We start from the raw sequence: 19,411 nt of genomic DNA, 5'->3' as shown, positions 1-19,411 counted from the left end.
CACCAGTCAGACAGGCGCGCAGAGGGCGGATGAGAGGCTCTCTCTCTCTAGCGAGCTCGCCCTTTTCTAATAAGCTCTTTCCGCTTGGAAATTATTGGACGCAAGCGTACTACCTACCACTAAACCGGACTTATTTGTTTCTTTTAACAACTACTCTCCTCTTTTTTTTGTGGCTCTCTGAAGTTCTAAACAGGACCTTTTCTGGAGTGTCTCTTATCTGAAAATGATGGGAAACTAATGGTAAGCATCTATCTATCTATCTATCTATCTATCTATCTATCTATCTATCTATCTATCTATCTATCTATCTATCTATCTATCTATCTATCTATCTATCTATCTATCTATCTATCTATATATCTATCTATCTATCTATCTATCTATCTATCTATCTATCTATCTATCTATCTATCTATCTATCTATCTATCTATCTATCTATCTAATTTTTATAAGTTTGTTTTAAATTGTATTATGTTTTTGATTGTTTTGCATTATCAGCTGCGTTTGAGAGATGGTCTTTCCTAAATTATGTTTTATGTCACTGTTTGCTTATTGCTTGGGGGGTGGGGGGTGACAGATGAGTCTCTCCTCTGAAAGGAATCATGGCCAAGCATGAGCTATAGTGCAGTCATTAATGGGCATGGTGGCAGTTCTAAGGCCACACCACACTCCAGCTCGCAGCACTTCCTGTTTGCATGGCTGTCAACAGCCTTATTAGATTGCCGTCAATTACAGCCTGTCCTGTTTGCTTTCGTGCCAGAGCCTAGACATTCATGCGCGCCGTTGCCTATGGAAGCTGGAACGTCAAACATCTACACGTAGACAAGTGTGTTGGCGGTTCATCCTCGCCAACGCCCTAAATGAGCCCCCGCTTAATCGTGTTGTCTGCAAAGAGGCAAAGCATTGGTGGGCAGCACTTAAAACAAGTCCCACAGGAGGTTACAAATTCTATACAGTGATCGCTCTGTACGGGCATTGTCATAAAAAGCAAATTATTTCATAGTTTCATAGATAAAAATCAGCCTGACTGCCGCCGTCAATGACGGAAAGTCATTTGCGCATTTATTTAATATTACTGGTAACACTAGTGGAGCTAGTATTTGATGCTGCTGTCCCTAATAAATGGGGTGGGGAATATATACAGGATCAAACTACCAATTTATATGTACAATCATCCTGTTAGTCTTGGAACATTCAAATTCAGACTCTCTTGACGCCACACATTACCCCCGCCACGAAAGATCCAAAAGCTACACTAACATTAATTTCATGTGTCTAAATTGATGTGAGTTCCTTGTCAACAATAATTTGCCAGTGTTGACACAGGCGGAATGCCTCAGCAAAGTTTCATTTTTTTTCCCCTCACTCAGCAATTCAAAACGTCAGGTGTCGGACTGTACATTGCGCTCCGAGGAAAAGTTGAACGTACGCTTGGTCAAGTCGGTGATGCCGACAGGTTGCAGATAAAGCGGAGTGGCTCTATTTGAAGCTTCAAAGTGTCAGCGCGTATCTCAAGTGGAGTGTAATGAGTTGCTAGCGGACGAATGATGCACGCGGCGACCCCGCCTGGTCAACATCCTGTCAAGGTTAATCCTGATTTTGATCATTTGAAATGTCAATATTTACCCTTTTTTCTTTTTTAACAATGTAATCCTATATATATATATATATATATATAAAATGCAGTTATTGAGAAAGTGGAATAGCTATTGCGAGTTTTCAACTCTCCCCTCCGCTGTTGCGATTATGTCACACATGTGCTGTGGGCAACTTGATTGACCAGCTTTGTTTGTGATTGATTTCTTGCTTCGCAATGCAAAGTGTGGAAGTATACTATTACACTATTAAAACCAAAGGCAAAAGCTCTCAGTGGCAGAGCGCTGCAGTCTGAAGTGCATTCATATTTAATAGCGCAATGGGCTCCCTCACACATCACAGCAGTCAAGCCTATTAGCAGGATGAATCTGTTCATGCTGCTAAGGGAGGGAAATCTCACCTGCGATCCATCATTGTCATGTCAAATCTTAATTTTATCCACTGAGACGACGAGGGACATAATTAGGTCTAATTTTACCTCCCTTGGTAGGAATTTGAATGTGCCCTCTGGATCATGGCTTCTTAACACGATAGAAAGAACTGTAGGCAACTTTAGTTTGTTCAATGGATGATAATTACGTTCCTAATGAAATGTAGCCGGACTCTCGCGCACCAACTACCCTTTGACCGTAATGGGGACAAAATTCCAATCATGTGATTGGTATCTGTTTGAATGCCATGTTGGAGGTCGGAATTATAGGCTAGGCTTAAATGAAATGAATCAATGAACTAAAATAGCAATGAGTTTGCCGAGCATTCGTCTCAAGGCTAGTAAACTGTTAGCATGGTGGAAGTTAGCAGTCTTCAGTTGATAAAGAATCTTACGTAAATGATGTATGAATGGACGGAGTTATCATTCAGTAACAATTGGATTTTTATTTTGGCACAGAGAAAACACTCGCCTAAAAGCAAGATGAGTTTTAATTTGAGCCACTGAGAACGAGCGTATGCTAGTTCCATATATGTCATTTAGTAGGAGAGTGATTTAAAGCTTTATAGCTGCAGTTAAATCTGGGGATTTATATTTTGGTGATTTATATGACAATGTCTGGAGTTGGGCATGATTTGCCATGGCTACAGGGGAGGGAGAAGTGTGAGGCGGACTCATGAGAGTAGTGTCGGGTGAGTTGGCTGTGAGACGTGTGACCACTTTAGCTGATTGCTCTCCGATTTTACTCCTGCGCTAGGGTGTTGGCCTCCAGTGTTGGGTTTGTGTCACAAAAAGAAAAGCTGTTTGTTGTCAACTTAAAGACTGGCGAGCCTGCAGTGACTTTTTTTGTCCTTTGGATGTGAAACGGATGATCATATAAAATAATGGCTGCTAGCGATACGTCAGCGTGCTAGCAAAACAGCTACACAATGTTCTGAATACTTTTGACTAAAATTGAGGTTTTCCTTGGATTTTAGTTAATTTAACGCGTCTTCCGAATCTATCAATATTTCCATACATTTATAAATATAATTCAGTGAAACAAACATGACACGGCTAATGCGCGCTACATAATCTTTCAGTTTTCTATTAATCTTTGGATTTCACATTTTGGAAAGTTTTTGCGGAATCCTGGTTACATCTGCGTGGCCATCTTAAGAATAATAATATATTTTATTTATAAGCTTATTTATTTATTTATTAAAGCCTTTGGTTGTTGGAATATATAGATACATTGAACAGAGTAAAGTTATTCTGCTTAAAAACAATAATAACGTTTCTCTGTGCAGGCCTTTTTCATGCGGGAGTCTGGTTGTGCGCTCTGAAGGTGCAGAATGAAAAGATGGCGCTGCTTGTACCGCCAGGACCAGACAGCTTCCGCCGTTTTAGTCGCAATTCCCTCGAAGCCATCGAGAAGCGGATCGCAGAGGAAAATGCCAAAAAAACAAAGGGAGATAAGAGAAAACGCAACGAAGAGGATGAACCCAAGCCTAGTCGCGACTTGGAAGCGGGGAAGTCTGTCCCCCTGGTGTACGGGGAGGTCCCAAAAGGATTGGTCTCCACACCGGTGGAAGACCTGGACCTCTTCTACAGTAATCAAAAAGTAGGTTTGTTCAAGCAACAGACTTAATTGATCATATGACCCGATGGGTTTCTCTTTGGGGTGGATGGAGTGAAGAAGGCCTGGGAGTTGTCAGGTCTTGACAAAAAGACAATAAAACACAAGATGTGAATCAGCAGTCTCCAAAATGTGATTAGCGATTTGTTGAGTGTTCAATGAACCGCAGTGCCGAGTGCTCGTAAATTTGCTGTAAAGTGCTGATATGATTGGTCGACTGTCTTTTTGTTTCCCAGACGTTCATAGTAATAAACAAAGGAAATTTCATCTTCCGGTTCAACGCTGCTCCAGCTTTGTACCTCCTCAGCCCTTTCAACCCCCTTAGAAGAATATCTATTTGGATTTTGGTCCACTCATATCCTTTTTGAAATGATTAGGCCACACGTCTACGATACCTCAGTACAAAATATTGTGTAACTTGAGTGCCGCATGCGCAGTGTTGACTCTACAAATTGCTTTTCCTTGACACCTTTGTCCACATTATTCAGCTTGGTGATCATGTGCACTATCATCACCAACTGTGTATTCATGACACTGAGTCGGCCGCCCGACTGGGCCAAGAATGTCGAGTATGTTTTTTCTCTGGTTACACGTTAAATCTAATTGAATAAGATGTTGATATTGTTTTTTACTCAACAGATACACATTTACTGCAATCTACACATTTGAATCTCTCGTTAAGATTTTAGCCCGAGGGTTCTGCATAGGGAAGTTCACCTTTCTTAGAGATCCGTGGAACTGGCTGGACTTCTCTGTCATTGTCATGGCGTGAGTAGTTTCACACACAAATGTATGTACAGTTTGTCGAAGTGAACTTGGTTTCTCAATGGCCGCAATCTCACTTGCCATAAACATCGAGCCCAAACTGTCAATTCCAAAGGTGGTAGAGAATCGGGGATCTCTAAAACTGGGCCGAGTGACGCACTTGTCCTCACCGGAATGAGTCGCCACTCCCTACTATATAAGCACAATTGTGACATGTAGTTAGCTAGCAAGCAAGCTAGCTAGCTAGCCAGCTATGCCTATACAGCAAAAATGTTGCATGGCCATTTTAGAGCATCTGACCTTGTCTTTTTTCAAATTTGGCAGAGTTTTTAACAACACCATCTCTGTATCAATTTTACAAGACATTTATTTTTAGAAACGTCAAAGGGCCTTTAATACGGATTACAGGTTGTTGTACTCACTGTCCTTTCTCAGTTTTTAATTCTAAGTTTCCCTGCAGGTATGTCACCGAGTTTGTAAACCTTGGCAGTTTCTCCGCTCTTCGCACGTTTAGAGTGCTGAGAGCTTTAAAAGCAATTTCTGTGATCCCAGGTAAGCGGTGAAGACACATTACCTGCATGATCATTTACGCGCCAAAATCTGAGTGAACCGTTTACTACAGTGCTTCTCAATTATTTTCTGTTACGCCCCCCCCTAGCAAGAAGAAAACTATTCGCGCCCCCCCCCCCCCCCCCCCACCGTGACTATCCTAACTTGTCTTGTAAGTCGTAAAATGTTGCACTGTCGCAAACGTCACAGAAGTAACAATGAGAGCGCCACTGCCCCCTGCTGTGAAGATGCGCAATTACACTTTATTCTAGTACTGCCAAAAAAAAGCCTGTTCCCCAAGGTCACACGCGCCCCCCCAGGTATAGCACCGCGCCCCCCAAGGGGGGCGTGCCCCACTATTTGAGAAGCACTGGTTTACTATCACTATTTAAACTGAACTGCTCATTTTGCCACCTACTTTTTAAAATCACAGTATAATTTCACTGTGTTTGGTAGGATTGAAGACAATCGTTGGTGCGCTGTTCCAATCAGTAAAGAAGCTCGCTGATGTGATGATCCTCACTGTCTTCTGCTTGAGCGTCTTTGCCCTCATAGGGTTACAACTATTTATGGGTCATTTAAAGCAGAAATGCGTCTTTATGCCAGTACACAATAATTCCACCATCAATGGCACATTTTCAAATGAGACCTACATGAACATAACAGATCACAGTACCCAGGAAGACGCTTTCAACTGGACTGAGTATTCACTTGATGAGAGTGAGTATTTGAAAAAAAACTATGATCCATATTATGTGGCTTGACTATGTGTGACATATTTTAATCAACTGCAACCACTACAATTATTGTCTCCCCCAGAAAATTACTATTACCTCAAAGGCGAACGGGATCCGTTGCTTTGTGGAAATGGCAGTGAGGCTGGGTAAGTAGATAAAGTCAAACAAATATTAAAGAAGATATTGATCGAAACGGATTAATGCCATTTTTATACATTTCAATGGGGAGAGACGATTTGAAATACAAGTGTTTTAAGTTTGCCACATTTTGGTACGAGGTGCAATATGTGTGATACCATTTCTTGTCTTTTTGATGCAGCCAGTGTCCAGAAGGGTTTTCGTGCATCAAAGTGGGAAAGAACCCAAACTACGGTTACACCAGTTTTGACTCATTTGGATGGGCATTCCTTTCTCTCTTTAGACTCATGACTCAGGATTTTTGGGAAAATCTGTACCAGAAGGTAATATGTGTAATGTTTGATAATCCCACCAAAACATTTGATTTAATCTCATTCTATAGGCAAGCGATAGCACAAAAAAGCCCCGAGTTGAATCGTTCAGTAAAATACTCTCAATATAACAAATAAGTTTTGCCTTTTTCAGTGCAGCTCAGATTTGATCCAAGCCAACACTTAACCTTTTGAGTGAAGGATTTTATATTGAAAATAATTTGATTTCAGTTGGCGATAAATTCCAAAACCTCTTACAGGGAAGACTGACTACTCAAATGAACAATGTATTGCTTCATTCTTAATGTTCATAGGTTAACGGATGAGCGGCATATGTTTTGTCTGCTTGTCTACATACAACAACACGGTTGGCTTGTGCCAAAAGCTTCTCACATTACAATATTTGGAAACCTTCATTTTGAAAAGGTTGTTCAAACAAAGCTCAGGTTTGCCTTAACCAGAATGAATACAGAGCCGTGACTCAGACAAACGGTTGTGTATAATGGCTTCTGTTAACATTGAAAAATCTGCAATAATTGTCTTAAATAAAATGGATGGCAATTCACTCATAATTCATAGAAACTGCAAATATGACGTCATTTCTTTGTTCCCAATAGACATTACGAGCATCTGGAAAGCCCTACATGGTGTTCTTTGTTTTGGTCATATTCCTTGGCTCCTTCTACCTAATTAACCTGATCTTGGCCGTGGTTGCTATGGCGTACGAGGAACAGAGCCAGGCCACCATTAAGGAGGCTCAGGAGAAGGAGGAGGAGTTTCAGGCCATGCTGGAACAAGTCAAACGACAGCAAGAAGATGCTCAGGTGAAAACCCCATTTTACGAGTTTTACAAGCTTTGTTTGTTTTTTGATTTTGCGTTTCGAGTCGAAAGAAGTGAAAAAGTTCCATAGAAAAGTCGGCCCGTTAAAGACGATTGCCATTTGTACTATGTTCATTTGGTGTCATCTTGTTAAAGGCCATCGATCTATTCATGTTAAATGTCATAACATATAATCAAATAACAGAGATGCGTTATTGTGTTACCATAGATAAAATTGTCTACGTCAAATGCGCTTTTTGTAAATCTGACATTTCCCTCTCCAGGCCACAGCGGTGGTGTCCGCAGAGCACGGCGAGGTCAGCGACCCCGCCGGTGGCATGATGGAGAGTTCCTCGGAAACCTCCAAGCTGAGCTCCAAAAGTGCCAAAGAGCGAAGCAACAGGCGGAGAAAAAGAAAGGACGAGAGCAAGATCTCGAAGTCCGAGTCTCAGGAGAGTATTAAGAAGGCCCGATGTCGCTTCTCTATGGAGCCCAATGTGCTCAACTATGACATGAAGTGCTCATCAGCTCACCAGGTTCAGTACTATTTGACAGCTCATCTGTCCGTGGTGTTCTGTGTCTTGGCTTAACAATGTAATGACGCTCTGTGGGCCTGATTTACTGGCGCACCCAGAATTCGGTTTGTTTCCTGACGCTCAAAATGCTTGTGGTGCTCTCCAAATTTTCATGATGAAAACCATCAAAGCCACTTTTTGATATCTTAGTAAATCAGGTCCTAAATGTTTAGATTTTTTAAAAGAAAAGGCTGTTATTTGAAGGCAGTGGGTTTACCCGAGTTACCATGGCAACACCTCATATTGTCCATCCGTTCATCTCAAATACAGCGGAACCTAAGAAGTCGAATGTAATTTCGAATTATACCAACAATTTTTTTTTTTAAATGCACGAGTTCCATCATTTTATATTGGAACATGTTTTGGAATACAAGATCCGCGGCATCGACCTCGGTGGTTCCACTGTATGTATCAAATTAATTACATGAGACTTATAAGTTGTTACGCCTTGCATGTCCAAGCTGACATTATCTTCTTGATTCAGAAATCCATGCTGTTATTTTCATTGAAAACCAAGCCTGAAAAATCCGCTTCTTTACGTGCTTGTGGCGCATCGTCATCATCATCAAAATCGTCTTCTCAACTCTCGTCATTGCTGATGATGTCACCGAGATGCTATTTTTTTCATTTGGCTTTCCTTGAAATGCTTTTGACCATTAGCGCCAGCGTCAATAGCAGTTGCTTCCTTCCTCCTCATACTTATCATCCTCGTGGTTTTCAGTCATGGCAAATATGGCTTTTAATTTGCGCATTGGTCATCATCCTTATCATCTCGCCACTCTTCATCGCCCCTTTAATGTCATCAGCTCAAATGATAGTCCTAAAGTTGTTTCTTCTTCACACTCCCCGTGTATTCGTCCTTGCTACTGAAGAATATCTTTCTCTCTTAGTCCTTTCTGAGTATTCACGGACCCCCATTCTCATCCAGACGGAACAGCAGGACCAGCCTTTTCAGTTTCCAAAGCCAATCACAAGATGTCTGCTCAGAAAATGAGTTTGCAGATGATGAGAACAGCATTTTTGAGGACTACCGGAGTCGAAGAACTTCTTTGTTTTTCACCCGGAGGTGTGACCGCCACGGCAGCAGTATCAGCCAGTCCAGCTTCTTGCCACATCCGGTGCTTTCACCCTGCAGGATGAAGCAGAGCACTGTAGACTGCAATGGAGTAGTGTCCTTAATGGCTGTCGATTCAATCCCGTTATCACCTATGGGGCTCTTTCGTCCTAAACTCGTAGATAGGACCTCCAATAGAGACAAAGTAAGAAAGGGTTGTCCCGTCTCGTTTCACCTCAGTAGTAATCCTTTGCTGACTATCTTGTAAAGCATGCAAAGCTAAACCGGTCCGATGGTGGTTTTTCATAACAATCCCGAGATACCGAAACGAGGACCATAAAAGATGATCGGAAGCCTTATTTCGTGCAGTACGGTCCAGTTCAGTTCAGTTATTTTCTGATATTTCCACTTCAGGGCGGTCTAAAATATCCAACCTGAACTGGCGTGATTCAGTACTCATTTGAACTCACACTGAACTGAACTGTAAGGATCTTGAGAAAGTAATCATAACCTTTGGAATGGATGATCCCTCACAATGTTGAAATGTTTAGTATTTCTCATTGACACTCTCGGCATTTACAAAACTGTTTCTCTCCCTCCAGGCTGACACCACGGACACTGACGGGGGAACCAACCAGGAATGTACCGACTTTCCTGAGGACCCAGGGGTCAGGGACAGAACCTTTAGCGTAGCCAGTGTCATAACCAGCACAATGGAAGGTAGGTTCGATGTTTGTGTCCAGTTTTCATCCCTCAAATGTTGACCAGCAGTATTCCGATCTTGCAACAGAGCTTGAGGAATCGAGACAGAAGTGTCCCCCCTGCTGGTATAGTTTTGCAAACACTTTCCTCATCTGGGAATGTTGTCCAGTTTGGCTCAAGATCAAGAAGGTGGTCAAAATCATTGTGATGGATCCTTTTACGGATTTAGCAATCACTATCTGCATTGTACTCAACACCTTATTTATGGCCATGGAGCACTACCCAATGACTAAAGACTTCGCCAAGACGCTGAGTGTGGGCAATATGGTGAGTTCAAGACACCGTAAAGACATTTTTTATTTGGATTTAGAAATATCATATCTGTAGAGAGGGCCTTAAATATTTGTCCATTTACAAATTAGCGACCGTGTTTATGATGACAGGGTGTTTCTGTTTCTTCAAGGTATTCACTGGCATCTTCACAGCTGAAATGGTCTTCAAAATCATCGCTATGGATCCCTACTATTACTTTCAGGAAGGATGGAACATTTTCGATGGGATCATTGTCAGTTTAAGTTTAATGGAGCTCGGGTTGTCCAATGTTGTTGGAATGTCTGTCTTGAGATCATTCCGATTGGTAGGTTTCAACTCGTATAACAATCTGTGAGCCAAGTTGAAGTCTTCTTAAATTCATGCCTTTTTTCCTTTTGACAGCTGCGAGTGTTCAAGTTGGCCAAGTCATGGCCGACTCTCAACACCCTTATCAAAATCATTGGCAACTCTGTGGGGGCTTTAGGAAACTTGACACTAGTGCTGGCCATTATCGTCTTCATCTTTGCTGTAGTGGGCATGCAGCTATTTGGGAAAAGCTACAAGGATTGTGTGTGTAAAATCTCCAGCGACTGCACCATGCCCCGCTGGCACATGAGTGACTTTTTCCATTCATTCCTCATTGTGTTCCGAGTGCTTTGTGGAGAGTGGATAGAGACCATGTGGGACTGCATGGAGGTGGCTGGACCAACCATGTGCATCACTGTCTATATGATGGTCATGGTTATTGGAAACCTTGTGGTACATTTTCATCTCTTGTGGTCAATTCATAACGCCGAGTCATCCAAATCTATCGGTCAAGCTAATTGATGCAAACGATTGATCTTTAGAATGCCATGTTTCGTACGCAAAGCTTTCACAGTCTTACGATGATTATAGACGTTGATCTTACTGGTCTTTTTATGATCCGCTAGGTGCTCAACCTGTTCCTGGCCTTGCTACTGAGTTCATTCAGTGCGGACAACCTGGCTGCCACCGAGGACGACAGCGACACAAACAATTTGCAGATCGCCATTGCACGGATCCATAAAGGCATCGCCTTTGTCAAATCCCTACTTCAGAGCACTTGTCACAGCGTCTGTATGGGGAATAACGGGCAAACCCAGGGAGAGGACAAATCATCCCTCGACGATTTTCATAAAACTTCAGGACCCAACGGCGTCCCTAACCATACCATTAAGGAGCTACCGAGGAATGGAAATGGCGATGTGACTGGAGTGGACAAAAGTGGGGACAAATACATTGTATGCAGCAAGACTGATGATTCCATTATGTCCTTCATCAACAACCCCAGTCTGACTCTCCATGTTCCCATTGCGGTGGGAGAGTCTGACTTTGAAAACCTCAACACTGAGGACTTCAGCAGTGTCTCATCCGACCCAGCGGGATGCCGTGTGGTAAGGATGCTCTTAAAATTTCTGCCTGAATTTTTCCCCCGTCACTAAGCAGCTGAACATTTTGGCATCTTCGTTTTTAAATGGGCTGAAGACGATTATTCATGTAACAATTTTTCTGCTCATCCTTTCCCCTGTCCCACAACCTCATCATTTGTTACCCTTACTATTAATTGTTATTATTCAGTTGAGCTCAGCCGTGAGCATGTGACACACAGGAAGCCTCCCCCCCAAATGGCGCCAGTCCACCTCGGAGAAATAATGTCTTGTCATTGGGTAATTTGTTCTCCCTCACAGGAGCGCTAGATAGTTTTTTCTATGAGCACATGCTATATTGTGGTAGTGTTTGGAATGGGAACGACTAGATTATTATTATTTGTTAATATTCTCTCCTCGCTTCCTGATGCTCTGTGGCTTTAATACTTTCAATGGGGAGTTTTATGTTACACATAAAGTAGTATAACATGAATCGCTTGCTATTCATTTGTGCACAAATTTATCACGAATAATTGACGGATTTCAAGTGTACATTTAAAGCTTAATTGGTGGCACAAAGACATTAACTTTAGTGCTGCAAGCATATCACAGTTACATGCTTACATCATTCCCCGCACTGCATTAGCCAGTCCCAGGACAGTGGAGGGCTCGTCCAGTATTTACCAGGAAACCTTTCAGGCTCGAACTCTTAGCAGACACGCCCTGTGAAAAGGCTGGGAGAGAGAGCAATGCTGCCTAGATACATGCGTCGACATTATTACCACGAGGAAATGTTGGATAGGATTTAATGCTAATGCCGACATACTATTGAAGCTTCGGTATTAAATCTGCGATATGTTTTGTATTATGGATGTCGTTAACCGTCGTGTACAACTGCACCGTCATGAGTTATCATTATTATGAGAATGACTGGGACGTCTTGCTATCACACAGAAGGGTGTCTTTCTCTCAAAAGTTAACTTAAACTTCTGCACAAGCATAAAGTTGACCTCGGTAAGATGAATAATTAAGATTATGGGGAAAATATAAGGTGGAGTCCAAGGGCTGATTGATTATTTAATTGATTAGGAAGTGTGTTCGGATACTTTTGCCTCGATAGTTTGCCCGGGTCTTCAGCATAAATGTTTAATGGTTTATATATGCTTATGTTTTCTGTAAGCACATTCTGTGGTGTTCCGCAGGCTCCTGAAGGTGTTTCATTATTGGTAGAAGGCAGCAAAAAAATAATTTTTTGGAGGGCAAGGATTATGTATGTATCAACATCTGGAATTTATCGTGCTTGTTCGGTTTCATTGATTTAGACAATCGATGATGATGGCCAAGTCAGCACCTCCGAGGGCAGCACGGTGGACTTGGGGGAAAAAGACGGAGACTCTCTAGATTACGAATTAGAGGAATCTATGGAACCAGATGCCTGCTTTCCTGACGGTGAGCATCAGTCCAAACATAAGCGCGACTGATCCTTACGGTCAATTAAAGTCGTGCTTGTCAATTGTTCCTTTTCAGTTTGTGTACAGAGGTTCCAGTGTTGCCAAGTAAATGTTGAGGTGGGCTGGTGGAAAATATGGTGGACTATCAGAAAGACCTGTTTCCGAATAGTGGAGCACAACTGGTTCGAGAGCTTCATCATTTTCATGATCCTGCTTAGTAGTGGCGCTTTAGTAAGTCTCTAATGACCTTGGAGAGTTTGCTAGTGACGTCAACACCTTGGATCAAAATGTAAAGATTCGTACTGTTTTGTTCATAAACAGGCTTTTGAAGACGTCTACATTGAAACCAGGAAGAACATAAAAGCAATGTTGGAGTATGCAGACAAAATGTTCACCTACATCTTCATCTTGGAGATGTTACTGAAGTGGGTGGCCTACGGCTATGCCAAGTATTTCACAAATGCCTGGTGTTGGCTTGACTTCCTCATTGTTGCTGTAAGTTGCACGGAGTCCATTCAGGCATTGATTGAGGTTGACTGCCAGCATCCTTTTGTCGTTTTGTGATCTAGGTTTCACTGGTCAGTCTGGTAGCCAACACTATGGGATTTGCTGAACTTGGGGCCATAAAGTCTCTGAGAACCTTGCGAGCTCTGAGGCCCTTGAGAGCCCTTTCGAGGTTCGAGGGGATGAGGGTGAGAGACCTTTGATAGTTTATAATCAGTTTGACGGTTTTTTGCATGAGGAAGATATTCACTTGCTAATGTTCATTTATTTTGTTGGACTATATGCCGTATATATTTTTGGGTGTTGATGCAGGTGGTTGTCAATGCACTGCTGGGGGCAATTCCTTCCATCTTCAACGTACTGTTGGTGTGCCTCATCTTCTGGCTCATCTTCAGCATCATGGGCGTGAATTTATTTGCGGGAAAGTACTATCACTGTGTCAACAAAACCACAGATAAGCCTTTCCTGCCCAGTGAGGTGAAGAACATGACACAATGTTTGGGCTTGGGGAAGGATGCTGCTCGTTGGAAGAATATCAAAATCAACTTTGACAATGTGGGACTGGGGTACCTTGCCCTGCTGCAAGTGGTAAGTGACATCTACATCCGATTAATCTGTCTGTAAAAATATGCTTGATTTTAAATGGCTGATTTGTAATATGTACAAAGGCTACGTTTAAGGGCTGGATGGACATCATGTATGCTGCGGTGGACTCTCCAAGCAAGGTGATGACCTTTTACATTTAGCTTTTCCACTGAATTCTGTCGGGACCCAAAATAATATTTAATCTTGTACTATTCTAGCATGAAGAACAGCCAGGTTATGAGATCAACCTGAAGATGTATCTGTATTTTGTTGTTTTCATCATATTCGGCGCCTTCTTCACACTCAACCTCTTCATTGGTGTCATCATTGACAATTTCAACCAGCAAAAGAGAAAGATGAGTATTTTGTATTGTAAGGAAGTACTGTATATGATTTTGACTTTGAATGGAACCTCTAAGGACAAACACAATCTATCCGCAACTGTGTTTGATTTACGGGATATGCAGAGGCTCAAGCAAGCTAATTGGATTGCAATTTTTTACTGGAAGGCGTCTTTTTGGTCACTCTCGAAATAGTATGTCTGATGTGGTATTTGACTTTAGTATTTGCACGGAAATCTGTTATTTTTACGTTCAATAAGTATTCGCTTTGCAGTGATTTAACATACCTCACATTCCCTCTATACTTTGGAGGCCAAGACATCTTCATGACTGAAGAACAGAAGAAATACTACAATGCCATGAAAAAGCTGGGCTCCAAGAAACCACAAAAACCTATTCCAAGACCATCAGTATGTAGCTTTCAAATCTCATCCCCCTTCTAAAGTTTTGTATTCACCGTCTGTGTTCCATTTCAGAACAAGATTCAAGCCTATATATTTGACATGACCACAAAACAAGCATTTGATGTAGTAATCATGGTTCTCATATGGCTAAACATGGTTGCCATGATGGTGGAAACTGATGACCAGTCGGATAAAAAGAAAGAAATCCTAAGCTGGATCAACGGAGTGTTCATTTGCGTCTTCACGGGCGAATGTTTGATGAAGATGATCGCACTCCGCCAGTACTTTTTCACCAACGGTTGGAATGTGTTTGATTTCATCGTCGTCGTTCTCTCAATTATAGGTACGATTCATCGGCATTGACTGTGGAATTCTTGTGCATCCTAGCGAGTCAATAAGTTTTCTGTTCAACTAACAAATGTTTCCTTACACCTTCAGGTATGTCTCTCTCTGAGCTGATTGAGAAATATTTCGTGTCACCAACTCTGTTCAGAGTCATCCGGCTGGCTCGAATTGGACGCGTCCTCCGCCTTATTAAAAGTGCCAAAGGAATCCGCACCCTTTTGTTTGCCTTGATGATGTCACTTCCTGCCTTGTTCAACATTGGTCTTCTGCTTTTTTTGGTGATGTTTATCTACGCCATCTTTGGCATGTCAAACTTTGCCTACGTGAAGAAGGAATCGGGCATCGACGACCTTTTCAACTTTGAGACGTTTGGCAACAGCATGATCTGCCTGTTCCAGATCACCACTTCGGCCGGGTGGGATGGCCTCCTGGCTCCCATTCTCAACAAATACGAAGACGACTGCGACAGTACCATGGAGCATCCTGGCAGCGCTGTCAAAGGTGACTGCGGCACTCCTTCAGTGGGCATCGCTTTCTTTGTGAGCTACATCATCATTTGCTTCCTTATTGTGATAAACATGTACATTGCGGTCATCCTGGAAAACTTTGGCGTAGCCACGGAGGAGAGTGCCGACCCTCTGAGCGAGGACGATTTTGAAATGTTTTACGAGGTTTGGGAAAAGTTTGATCCCAGCGCAACCCAGTTCATGGAGTACGACAAGTTGTCGGAATTTGCAGATGCTTTGGACCCGCCGTTACGCATAGCCAAGCCAAACAAGATCGAACTCATCTCGATGGATCTTCCCATGGTGAGCGGCGAACGCATCCACTGCCTGGACATTCTCTTCGCTTTCACTAAACGAGTTCTGGGTGAGGGTGGGGAGATGGACATACTAAGGGCGCAAATGGAAGAAAGATTCATGGCCTCCAATCCTTCCAAATTGTCCTACGAACCTATCACGACCACCCTTCGCCGCAGGCAGGAGGACACGTCGGCCACGGTCATCCAGAGAGCATTCAGAGAGCATTTGCGGAGACACACCGCTGCCAAAATCTTGGCGGGAGCCAAAGACGACATTCCAAAGGACGAAAAGCCAGTCGACAAAGAAGACCCCGTCACGGACAAACTCAATGAAGTTTGTAGCTCAGACATAAAGGAACCTTCAACCTATCAACCGTCTGAAAACGACAATGGCAAAGACCGCACGGAGCATGATTCATAAGAATGTCGGAGATGCCGCAAAGACATTGTAAGTAATGACAAAATGTTTACAGTGGCATTGGACTCCTTCTCAAAGTATGGATTATCTATGCCAAACGGACTTTTTCGCTCATGAGCCGAAAGGTTGGTGCCTAAAAGGGAAACGTGGCTCATTCAGGCGGCAGTGAAACTATTTTCTAGAAGCGAGACTGGTGAGTAAGGACGGGCAACATTTCTCAAGTGTTCGGAAAAAACGCAGTAGTTCATGCTTTACTTTCTCTTGCAGCTAGCTCTGCTACACAGTGTCTTGGATTATTATAACTATATCACTGACTGGTGAATTATTTTGCCGAACTATTTTAAAAGCGAAGAAATTCTTTCTCAATCTGTCGATTGCCTTTTCATACGCTTTGTTTTTTTTACTTTTGAAATGTGTGTTTTTTTCATGATTGCTTTCACGCTAGCTGTGTGTAGAATACTTGAAAAAGAAAAAAAAAAAACGTCAGACTTGCTGCAGCCAATGTGGATTCACATGAATGTATTTCCCGAATTATGCATGTGGTGTGGAGGATATTTTCATCAGCTGCTTGCTTCGTGATGCGAAGCAAATAATCATGACACGGCCGGTTTATTAAATACAGTGCTACATCCAAAATTGACGATCCATTCTGTCACTTTGGTTCAGAGTCAACAATTTTCCATACCATTTACTATCCAGCGAATACCATCGGTGCAAAAATTGCATTAACTGTACAGGTGATTTTTTTTAAATTTGTGATACAAGCCTGAAGGGAACTACAGTATATAATAAACTGTTTACTTTAGCACTCGCAAATTTTCATTCCGAGTTAGCTGACTTTGGATCTTCCACTGTATCTTCCATGTTAACAGATACATCAACTCAAGCCAGTGATTCCTAACATTTTTTGAGCCAAGGCACATATTTTACAGTAGAAAAAAAATCTCACAGTAAACTGCCAAAAAATGTCCTTCTGCCTTCTAGTGTAAGAGCATTTAATCGTTCTTCCTGTCACTAGACAAAGATATATTATTTGTAGTAACTAAAGCCAAACATTTGGACCAACCAAGTGCAATTAGGCAATTTCCTGTGGCAAACATAGTTGGGAATCACAGCCAGCTAAAGTTTAAACAAGTCCATCACGTTGACCTGTCAAGTGTCAGATCAGTCACACTCGGCCTGTAAAATTTGCACATTCACTTTTGTTGCATCATCATCGCGGTTATCTCAGGCCACTGTGTTTTCCGGTGTACCGTTTTCCATAATGCTGATTACATGGAACCCGTATCCTGAAATAACTAAGAATAGACTCCAGGCAGACTGATTATCAGTAATATTGTCTCGGTTGGGGCGTCGGTGTCACTAGTCAGTTCTCAAACCTGTTACGGAAGCCTAGGACAGGTCCTCCCTTCATGTCTTACTGTTTGTTTTAAGTTGTAGCTAATACATCAACAAGCATATTATTTATTGACTAAAAAGTTGTGGATTCTGCATAATATTGGTTACTTAGGATATAAAGCTAAATAGTCAGTTTTATTGAGGCAGTCTGAGATTTGAATAGCCAGCAGAAGCTGTGAATTGCAAAATGCTCAAGCCATTAAACAAGTCACTACTTTTTCAAGACACACCGGTTAATAACAGCTGCTTCTTTTTTTTCCATTTAATTTAAGCCAGTGTGTCATAAATATTTGTGTCTGACATTTAAATGGATTTTTGTTTTACCTCACAATATTTATCACGATTTATATCAAAATTAGATGGTTGCGGGAAGTTTTTCTTTTAAATGAATGTACAAGTCGTCACAAATTCAGCGTGACCTCCTTCTTGTGTTTACATTTTCTTGTGACATTTTTGACATTGGCTTGGTTTTCCCATATAGCAAAATACATCTACTGTTCCATGTTATGAGAGCATCATTACATGAATGTGAATATGTTTTGCATGTCATTCAAACATTCAATACATACATTATTTGATCATGATGACAAAAGCATTGGATGACAGATTCAAATATCTCCCGTCATTAATATGCATAATGCTTGTAGTGTATAACGATACTGCATGCAAAACACTGCTATAACCCATTTCAGTGAAAAGCCAAAAGAATAAAGACGACATGTACCTCAAGTATGCCTAATACATTTATTTTCTCATTTAATGCTAATTATTTTATCTATGATGTCTCCTGGGTGTGTACGATTTTCAGATAAAAATAAACTCAGACTTAATGAGTTGCAGCTCCCCCCTCCAAAAGGTTATTGTGTTTTTTAAATATGGAAAAATAGCACTCTATAATATTGTACTTTTTTGTCTCTCATAAAGACGAAAACTGTCATTATCTGTGTCTGCACCTCTCCAGCTATGGGGTAGCCATCAAGTGTTGTGTCTCTATTATCAAATTTATCACATTTCTGACATTATTTTTCCTCCTCAAAGCTATCATGTATTATGTTTCAACTAATCTCTGTCGAGCGAGCTCTATTCTGGTTTGTGAGTATGCTCTGTGGCTTTTGCCGGAAACAATTAGGATCTTAAGTGGGTGGAGTATTTTATTAATAATTCATAATAGTCCAAATATTTATTATAGCCCGACAGCCATTTTACTGCTTGTGACAGCTAAACCCGGAGTACAAACAAAAGAATGGTGACCAGTTATTGACTGTTTCAACCGTCACGTCTCACATGGACGATTGTTAGAGGGGCGGGGCATAGACTGACTGCAGAAGGAAGCCCCCTTCGCGATTAGCTACTGCTGTGACCCGGAGCTCTATCTAGAAATTGGCCTGCTGCGTGCTATATTAGACTATTTGTTAAGAATAAGTACTTTGTTGTGTTGCCGACACAATGGATGAGTCCATCTGTGTCATTCCTGAGCTCATGAATGAGCACCTTGGAATTCCACACAAAGGTTTAAGACTTCTTTGGTCAATTGGTCATTTCTATAGAGTGGATTATTTCCGCCTTCAGAGCACAGTACAAAAAAAAAGAGAGAGAGAAATCGGAGAAAGCTCCCCATAAGAGCTCTAATTCTATTTGCCTAAAATGGGAAGGCAATTCTATTAGATTAGGTTGCGGTCAGTTTCTCCCAGCCCTCCTCGATGTCCAAGTGACACACGCACGCACTTTCCCCAAGCACTAAATCACAATTGAACCACTTCCTTAAAAAGTCCCTCGTATTCCACCTGTCCAGTCTAAATTCCAAATGACATCACTGAAGTGAATTGGCACCTGAATGCAAACAGCCTGCGCTAATCACGGCCACGTTGAGAAAAAAAAATAAAAATGGAGTTCATTAGCAAGGGAGCTGGCTGCATCTTTGAGCACTATGACTCAAAGATGACTTGATCAATAACAGCCCATACAAACCACAATGGAGATGGCCATTAGAATGCTGCAGCAGTACAACCGGGGGCATGCATATTCCAGACTCTTTCCTCTAAAAGGTTTTCAGAAGCATTCCTTGTAAGTGCAGCAGCACATGCAATATTTATGGCCTTTTGTGATGTACAACACCTCAATCATGTAACTACTCTCTACAATGCTAATTTGCTTGCATGACTGAAAA

At 41.8% G+C, this 19,411-nt stretch overlaps 1 protein-coding gene across 1 annotated transcript; it reads left to right on the top strand.

The window, feature by feature from the left end:
* On the top strand, window positions 1–17,973 carry LOC133160026 (sodium channel protein type 2 subunit alpha-like). The gene is made up of 27 exons (XM_061287550.1): window positions 1–240; window positions 3,317–3,630; window positions 3,882–4,000; window positions 4,125–4,214; window positions 4,285–4,413; window positions 4,871–4,962; window positions 5,416–5,679; window positions 5,779–5,842; window positions 6,016–6,157; window positions 6,763–6,969; window positions 7,250–7,501; window positions 8,431–8,799; window positions 9,197–9,314; window positions 9,385–9,623; window positions 9,760–9,933; window positions 10,011–10,367; window positions 10,541–11,023; window positions 12,319–12,445; window positions 12,524–12,678; window positions 12,769–12,942; window positions 13,017–13,139; window positions 13,264–13,539; window positions 13,620–13,676; window positions 13,755–13,892; window positions 14,183–14,287; window positions 14,354–14,624; window positions 14,720–17,973. The coding sequence occupies exons 2-27, from the start codon at window positions 3,370–3,372 to the stop codon at window positions 15,847–15,849; spliced, it is 5,916 nt and encodes a 1,971-aa protein (XP_061143534.1). The 5' UTR covers window positions 1–240; window positions 3,317–3,369; the 3' UTR covers window positions 15,850–17,973.
* Window positions 17,974–19,411: the final 1,438 nt, after the last annotated feature.

This window comes from Syngnathus typhle, linkage group LG9 (genome assembly GCF_033458585.1).
Source record: "Syngnathus typhle isolate RoL2023-S1 ecotype Sweden linkage group LG9, RoL_Styp_1.0, whole genome shotgun sequence".
Taxonomy (NCBI): Eukaryota; Metazoa; Chordata; class Actinopteri; order Syngnathiformes; family Syngnathidae; genus Syngnathus; species Syngnathus typhle.
The sequence above is the reverse complement of the archived record's forward strand: the minus strand, read 5'-3'. Positions and strand labels throughout refer to the sequence as shown.